Below are 8,990 nucleotides of genomic sequence, written 5' to 3' on the forward strand. Positions count from 1 at the left end.
GCGTTCCGCTGTAGAGCAACACCATCTCCAGAGGTTACCGTTTAGAGCGTTCCTTACAACGTGCTGGCGGACTTGCCTCACAGAGCAGCTGTATAGCTGCGGTCCGGCGACGCAAAGCATGTCGTGGACGGCGATGGGGAACGGGACAGATTGTTTGACTGCTGATGACCGTACCAGCGCCAGTACTGGTCAATCTCTGAGGGTCGCTGTGGGCGTGGCCGCTGTGCCTCGGTAGTGTATAGCCACGTAGTCCCATACCCGCCTGTATGGGCAGTGTTGTAGGATGTAGCCGGGTTCCCCGCAATGGAAGCAGAATGGTCTGCGTTGATCGCGGGTCCTCCAGACATCTGTTTTCCTTGGAGCCGGTGATTGACGCGAGGATTGCCTACTGGTCTGCTGTGGTCGTTGGGGCGATAAAAAGAGATCCCGGCACCTGCTTGCGGGGCACCTTTGGGTGCAGACCTCGGCGTCGTAGGTCACCACTTTTCACACAGGCGTCGTCGGTTGAGTGGTCGTTGACCGTAGCACTGGCGGTGTCTTTAATGCCTTTTGAATTTCCTCTTGCACGACACCCACAAGGAACGCTACTTGCTGCTACGGAGAAAAAAATGGAAGACGTCGCAATTCTTATCGGACGAATCTCTCGGATGACCATCTGCAGTTCATCATTTATTGAACAAAAGTTTTCGATGTTTAGAAAGAAGACCTGCAGCTGCCAGTCATATTGGCGAGTTCAGGTGTCCAAGGTCCTTTTGACTGAGAATGCCTCAGTGGTAAATTAAGCGGCCGTTTTTTAGGGCTTTAGAGCAACCAATGGTTTTTAGGGGAGCCAGCGAAAAGTAGTTCCTTGACACCGCACGTCAGAAACTGGACCTTCGTTTCTTTGGCCATGGCGGCGTTGGCTGGTCGGAAAAAGCGCGTCATGCCATTAGCTTAAGAAATGACCACCTCACTTGGATATTGGACGTGCGCCTGGAGTAGTTGCACAGCTGTTTCCTTTCGCTGAAGGCTTCCGAATGACCGAATCAGCGCAAAGTTTCTTGGTTTCTTCGTGATTTTCGAACCGTGTAGAGGCGGGGCTATGTAATGTGAAAATGAATTCCTATGATATGCGTCGTTGTCCCGATTTCAGCGCTGCCACACGGTCGAACAATTCCAGCCATTTTTCCGTGTTTTCATGCGGTTTCCCTTTCGGTGCCACGTCGGCGGTTGACGTGGCCGGCGTAATACAGGGTCGTTGCTTTTCCGTCAGGTTTCTTTTGAGGAGCCACAACAGAATCTCAGGTCAGGAGCCCCACCCTTTGTCTTGTAGTGGTGACGGCAGTTTTTCAATCATGAGGGCCGTAATAAGGTTCACAAAGGAAACTGGTTACAGTGCTGACTTGCACCCATAAAGAAGCGGACATTTCTGTGGTGGTGATAGCAACAAACCAGCTGGGCACTAGTGGAACAGATTCATCGCTTTCTCTGCAACTGTTGACTTAAAGCAGGCAAAAAAAACTTTCGAGGCACGACGCGTAAGGAAACCACTACAGTCTAGAGCAACGTAGCAGCAGCTGCGCATAGCAGCGATTATTCAAAATAAATATGGTCGCATTATGCTCACCGGCGGCATTGAAAATAACGGAATAAAATTTTTAAATATTTCTCGGCTTTACGCGATTACCAGTTCAATCAGCCAGTAAAAAAAGGGCTGGCGACAATGTAGGCAGGGAACAGTAACCAGATACTCAGCGTTGCCTCGTAGGAAAAAAAAATTGATCTTGGTCTATAGCCTAGAGTAGGTGTCCCTCATGCAAGAAAAGGCATGCCACTTCTCAGCTACGACGAGAGCTTCGACGAGATCGCCGGGCTTGATACTGAAACAAACAAAGAACGTCTAAAAATGAGCTACCAAACTGCCATCTTAACGCAGCTCTAGGCGTGGAACGCCTTCCCCTTAGCCTCTGTATTAGGTAATATCCTACGCTCCTAAATTCATTTCGCAGTTCTCGCTGCGTTAAAGAGACTGCCTCTCAGGCGCTAACTCAACAATGATCCAGGCGCTCATTGGCTACAGCATTGGCGGAGCAGTTTCTTCTTTCCAAAATATAGTCATCATAGTCTTATCACCTCATCTCAGTCACACAGAGCCGCCTAAATAAAACATTTCTGTGAACAGGCACACTGCCTTTTTCGAAAGAACACTACCAGACTGTAGTCAGCACCAATGTCATGAAGAGAGACTTGCTATAGAATTCTGCAGTCATTTATCATTAAAAAAGCAACTCCGTGTTTTCCTTGCAGTGGCAACCCACTGAACAAAAACACGCTCCTACGTGCGAAATACTACAGCTCATTTTTTTCTGCTTTTAGGACCAAGCCGCACGCGTATTTTTCTAGTGGTTGGTTTCATTTCTCGCATGTGCTGCAAAATAGCGCCTCTAGTATGGTATGTTTGGTTTAAAATCGAAGTGGCAATTGAACAACAAAACACTCTGCAGAAGAGGGTTCCAAGTTAATTTTTAAGTCCATAGGTTCTTCAATGGCCTCTGGTATCACACAGAACACGGGTGTTATTGTATTTCGCCGTCAGTGAAACGCGGCCAAAGTTGTCGGTATTCGATCCCCCGGCCTTGGGTTAAGCTGGCGAATGCGATCGGCAGTCAGCGGCGGAAATGTAACCCATCAGGGCTACTACGCTGTGAGATACGTTATATGTGACCTGCCACTGTAAGGTGTTAATAATGGCGCACCGAGAAATATCTGCTCTGGACCGACCACACGAATTAATTCGGGGGTGAATATCACAGCAACAAAGACACGCCACCAGGTCCTTTAGTTCTCAGCGCTTTCAGGGGTGCTGTCTACTAGGATTTGCCTCTTAAAACTCGTGAATGCGATGTGCTGAGGCTTCTGAGGTCTCCTTGATCACATGTGATCTGGTTCTCACTGCAGCGGGGGCAAGCCCGACACGCTCAGGGCTAGCGTCCCATGACGAGTCAAAAGCAGCCGCCTCCGTCGCTTCACCGAGAGCTGTCGTTCCCTCAGACGGCTTTGATGAGACCTGTGCCGCAGACGATTCGCCTGAGCGTGTCCTACTGAAGCGCTCCCGTTTCAAACCGAAGTATTCACCCGCGCATATCAGTGGAAGCCAGAGAACTAGGCCGTCGGGTAAGCAAGCCCTGGCACGACGGCTATCGTTTGCCGAAGGACCTGGCCTCGTTGCTGTGTCCGATAGAGCCGTCCTCGAAGGTGACACCCCTTCGGCCATGACTCCACCTAATGTACCCAAGCAAAAGGAAGCCGCGAGCGCAAGGATCAGCCCCGGTCGCCAGTCTGCGTCCAACCTTTCCGTCCAGCAGCTGTCGCCCAAGGAAGCACCCAGCCCACAAGACCGGGAACAAGAGGACGGCTCCCGAGAGGCAGCATTAGCTTACGGTGAGGAGGTTGCGGGGGAGTATGACGTCTTTCTTCCGGGACAAGGGGGTGCGAGCTTCCTGGTCCACCCGCACAGCAGTCTCCAGCAGACCGCGCCCATCTCCGGCCCTCCGACATCGTACTCCTTCCGGGCCTGGCCCTCGGGAGCGTTCAGTATAACGTCGCCGAAGGCACAGGTCAAGGACGCGGAACAGCAAACGGACTATTCCTAACCGAAAATTCACTATGACACAACAAACCTATAACTGAAAGGCTTTTACTTTTGCGTATACAACGAAACTAAACCTATCTGCCCTAATTCTCGTATATGCAAGCTCAACAAGTTTTTGTTTTGAGCAGGACTAATTTTTTCGGGCTATTTTCCTCCTTTTGGCGGCAGAGTTCTCCACGCGCAGTGCTTTCTCCAACACTCTGCGGATGTCTTCAAAACCATTTTGGGCACCGTACCGACAAACTCACTTAACTTGGACGCAATACCGAGCTCTCCTTTTGTGGCGGACTGATCTTGTGACAACAAGTGACAACAAAAGGAGTGAATTGTATATGGATTCTGCGAGCTGTTAATGGTTCTTTTCGAATACTAAACTAAATAAGGGGCAGGCAAAGGCGAAAGTGTACACATTGCTTAAAAGTATATTGTCGTGTGGGCAACACCTTTGCGTGCTCCAGAACATGTATAGATTGTATTGTGGGGTGCCGTGCTCTGAAGCGCTTCGGGAGTGTAAGCAGTAATTTGCCAAACTGCGGCGCTTGATAGCGTTTTCTTGTGTTCTAGCCTTCCGCAAACGTGGCCAGCGCTAAACATCTCGTGTTCGCCGCAAGAGTGAATTTCGTGAATCCTCAGGAATAGGCTACTGTTCATCAATTATCTGATGTCAGCCCGCCTGTCTTGCTCTTCTGGTGCCCACACCTTGTAATCTTATGATCCGGCACCCCAGTCGGTGACATTTTAATTTTGCTGGCTCTTGCTGTTCTTCCGATGCAGCTTTTATACTTATAGTTAAGAATGAAAGAGAAGGCTCGTCGCTGTTTCGGGCGTTCTCTAAATTACGATGCGCTACCACTCCGAAGCTGGGTGAACCCTTTATTGCGTAGTGCATCAAGTGCGAAACAGAGGTGCTGTTAGTTTTCATTTGGCGGGAACCGCTATAAATCATGTAGAGAATCGCTGAAATGCCATTTCTCGACGCTCTCGAAGTGCAGTGTTAAGAGAGGCAGGACTGAAACAGTAGCGTTTTTCCACAAACGTGTGGTAAAACTATTACTTGCAATAAAAGAAAAACAAGTTTATAAAGTGAGGTACTTATTAATAAACCGATGATAGCGCAATCTTGATTTTTTGTTAATTTGCTTCGCGCACAATGGTATGTGAGCGAGACATTGTTGCCTCAAGATATGAATAAATGAGCTAAATTGGCTGTTTGCCTGCTGTCGGATTATTTTTCTGTTGAGTACTGTAATTTACCGATTACAGTCCACTGGCTGTGCACGTTTCTTGTGCTTTGCGGGGTATCCGTTGGTGCTGACTATATATGGTATCCTTTCAAATATCGCCCGATGCAGCTTGATATGCCCAACGCCATTCTTTCGAAAAAATTGGCAAAATTTGCACTGTGATGTGTTACAATTGCGCAGCCAGTTAGTTGCAAGTGTACTTAGCGGACTATAGTTACACTCTGGATTTTGAAGAATGTGAACATACGTTTAAGTGCCCAAGTGGGAGGTGGAATCCTGTAAAGCGGTCTGATGTCAAGCTATCGTCGTCCGATGCCGTCTGGCGGGCGTCTTAGCCCGACGATGCGAGTAATAGCTAAGATAAATGGGCCTTCTTTAGACGCAGAAACGAAAGACCTTTGTTGCCATGACAGCCCGGATCTTTCTTTTGAGCGCTTAACCTTTTATGCGTGGATTTGACACCTGACTCCTGCGAACTATTTGCCGGGTACGAAAGACCTGTAGAAGTCATTTAGAGGCAAAATTCAGCCCTGTACAATGTACGATTAAGAAGAGTAAAGATGTGGGTAGAGCTAGTCACACATGCTAAGCGAAGATTGGAGCGGCAGAAAAAGGGAAAGACAAGAGAGTCGAACAATTGGCGAAGTATTTTTTTTGTTACCTTTTAGAAATGTAGGGGCACCGAGTAGCCCAGCTACTCAGAGACGTGTCGGAAGCTTGTCACCGAAAGAAGCACACATCTAGAAATTTAAGGCAGCAGAGGTGCTTTCAAGGTGAAACAAGACAGCCCGATGCTGGACGTTCACAGAGTTTCATGGGATGCAATTGTGGTTTGAGCATTATAAGAATAATGCGACCAGTTTACGCCCAAAGCTGAGTCCCTCTGCAGCTTCCCAAGAAGTTCATGTGCTTCTTTTGCAGAGTTCAACTTGCCAACAACATTTAAACTGGGCGGCAGTGATAGGCGTTTCCAGAGCACCATCCTCGGAACCGAGATCAACCTACTACTCTCTGCAGCTGATCAATAAGGATTATATTGTTTCCTGTGCATTAAACGTCTAACGAGTAATTACAATTATGGTAATCACCGCGTGACTTAAGTCCAATGTGAAAACATTGTCTATCTCAGATATATGACCGGTCGTATGCCATCTTTGTCCACGACATACCAGCGAAGTTGACTAATTAGTCCCTCACGTGGACCTTAACAATGCTTCCTTTTCCTTGGCCATCGGTGTGTCACCCTAAGCCATCAGTAACGGATTTTGTTTCTTCGCATTATGTATCCAAAGCTATTTTCTGCATTCACTTTCGTCATTTTATTTTATTGGATGGCCAATTATTCTGGTTTCTCACTTCGCGTTTTCTAGAGCTGAGCGTTGTTCCAAGAGCATTCAGTAGGCGCCATTCTGTAACATGGCTCGATAGAGATTGTCTAGATAACGCACTTCGCCTAAACATATGAATGCCTAAACATAAGAATCAAAAAGAAATTTCCAGTGTGTTTAGTCAATATCCGGATCATTACTGCCACTGATTTGCCACCACGTGTTTTTGTGCCATCCGGACATCCATTTGGTGTCACTTTAGGTGTGCGTTTTATCCTTATACGAAAATGCACGTTTGTGAAACGTATTTGATTCCTTCCTCTTTTGTAGCCAAGGCCCGCTGTGTTGTGGTTATAATTAAGGTTATAAAACCTGAATTAGCGCTTATCTTCAAGCATTTTTTTTAAATTTTAGCCGTGCTTCCAGTAAAGTGCAGGCATATAGTATGGCAATCGTTTAGTAATTAGCATTGATCTCGTCGCTTTCTTGTAGCTTTCGCCGCTGTAGAAGCTAGTGGACTGAGAGTGCTTTTTAATGCGCTGCGTGAAATAAATAAAATAGTAGTACTCATTGCAGCTGTCACGAAAACGGTAGAAGTGTATAGCATGCAACAGAACTTCCTCCAACTAAGTTTTGACAGTTTATTTTCCACGTTAATTTGTAAGTGTACATGATACAGAGCAAAAATGAACTTCCAGGTACAGAAAAACCACGGCTTGAGTTTTCCCTTGTTCTGTCGATGCTGAAGGAACGCTCGTACGAGGAACAGCGCAGCTACTCTTTAGCGTTGCTGGATACGTTAGCACTGCATAAGCATGCTCATAAGGATAAAAAGCCCCTTACTTCGCACAAAGGATCAGCACTATTAGGTAGCAGGCAAGCCACAGCTTTCCTAGTCTTATAATAAACAAGGTTTTCGCGTTTTAATATGCGCACATTTTGCAAGATATGTGTAGATACTTGATTTCTTGACCCAGCTGTTGTCTTAATACATGTCCTGCAGCAACCACAGCCCTGTGTGCTTTTCTCGGTGATGATATCGCTCGTTTAGATTATTATATATGGATGGTGGCCTGGGTAAAGAACGATAGCAGCAGTGAACTCAATAATCAATACTTCAATGAGCTCTTATTTTAACTGTTGCGGTGCCACTTAAACGACAGATTAAATTATTCCCGCAAAACACATAGGGTTTTAAATGAGAGTCGAATAAAGGGCTTTCAAAGTGCTCAATACATACGAATTGATTCCGCTCGTTGGTTGAACACAGCGAATTCGAAATCAGCGCAATTTTGACGAAGAGAAAAATTTACAGGCTATCGTGCGGTCTGATCCGGCAAATCTGCGTTAGCAATATTGGTTTTGAGATTTAGCTTTTATGTTGATTGCTTTACCATTGCGTTTTTGAATTTGGTTTCACGGTCGCCTTTTCGTTCGGGGGCTGCATAGGCTTGTGCTGGGTAGTAAAAAATTAGTGGTTTCTTGAGGAAGGGAAAAGGCGTGGTGATGGTCTCATTTCTCGGAGGACACCTCTACTGCTCCATGAGGTAAGTGAGGGAAGCTGGAGTGAAATACAAAAAGAGAAGGAGGGGCTGTAATGGAGGGCTCAGGATCATTTCGGCCACCTGGGGATTTTCAATTTACACGGACATCGCAGAGCATATGGACCCTCTTTGCGTTTCGCCTCCATTGAACCGCGGCCGCAGCGGTCGAGTTCGAACCCGGGTACTCTGGCTTAGTAGCCGAGTGCTCTAACAACTGAGCCACAGTGGCAGGTGCTGGATGCAGGTGCTGGTGAGGTTAGTACGTGGCGGCCTTTTGTAGGGTGGAGCGGGTAGGTGAATGGAGCCTCTGGAGTTTACAGCAAGTTGGTAGAGCTTGTGTACGGTGGCTCGTAAACGAGAGATGAATTTCAAATGGCGGGTACTCCAAGGTGCACTTGGATGACGGTGGTGTGGAGAAGACATCTTCACCGTCTGGAGGGTGCTCGGAAGGTGCCCCGATCCGCTTGGGGCACCGCGCGGTTTAGGCTCTGGTGAAGCATGAAACTTATGAGGTGGAAAATTTCCGCTTAGTGCGAAAGGTATGCAAAAATTACTGTATTGTTTGTTTGTGTTCAATATAGCGAGGACCACATTATTGAGAGACTTTACTGGAAAAGGGGCGCTCATTCGTCTATCGTAGTATTAATGTTTTTTAAACTGTTAACGGTGAGAGCACGCCTATGCGCAAAGCGGAATAAATAGCATCTTGAAACCGCATAATCCACTCTAAAAAGGGAGTGTAGTATTTGGCTCCGTTAGAAGCAGGCAAAAGGAACGAAATATCGCAGTTATAGGGTAAAAACACGGCAAGACAGCATCATCAGCGTCATCAGCCTCACTACGCCCACTGCCGAGCAAAGGCCTCTCCCATGTCTCTCCAATTAACCATGTCCTTTGCCAGCTGCGCCCACCGTACTCCAGCAAACTTATTCTCATTCGCCCAACTAACTTTCTGCCGCCCCCCTGCTACGCTTTCCTTCTCTTGGAATCCACTCCGTTACCCTTAAGGACCAGCATTACCTGCCCTGCCCAAACCCATTTCTTCCTTTTGATTTCGACTAGGATGTCATTAACCCGCGCTTGTTCCCTCACGCACTCTGCCCGCTTCCGGTCTCTTAACATTACACTTATCATTTTTCTATTATAGCTCGCTGCGTTGTCCTTAACTTAATCTGATCCTTTTCGTTAGCCTCAAGGTTTCTGCCCCATAGTTGAGTACCGGTAAGATGCAGCTGTTGTATAT

General features: G+C 47.1%; 1 protein-coding gene across 1 annotated transcript in view; it reads left to right on the top strand.

Moving 5' to 3' along the window:
- Positions 1–3,876, top strand: part of LOC144097965 (uncharacterized) — a 42,230-nt gene extending 38,354 nt beyond the window's left edge. Inside the window, exon 15 of the mRNA XM_077630555.1 lies at positions 2,938–3,876. Within this exon, the coding sequence (XP_077486681.1) occupies positions 2,938–3,632 (695 nt within the window). The 3' untranslated portion in view covers positions 3,633–3,876. The remainder of the gene's footprint in view (positions 1–2,937) is intronic.
- Positions 3,877–8,990: the final 5,114 nt, after the last annotated feature.

This window comes from Amblyomma americanum, chromosome 7 (genome assembly GCF_052857255.1).
Source record: "Amblyomma americanum isolate KBUSLIRL-KWMA chromosome 7, ASM5285725v1, whole genome shotgun sequence".
NCBI lineage: Eukaryota > Metazoa > Arthropoda > Arachnida > Ixodida > Ixodidae > Amblyomma > Amblyomma americanum.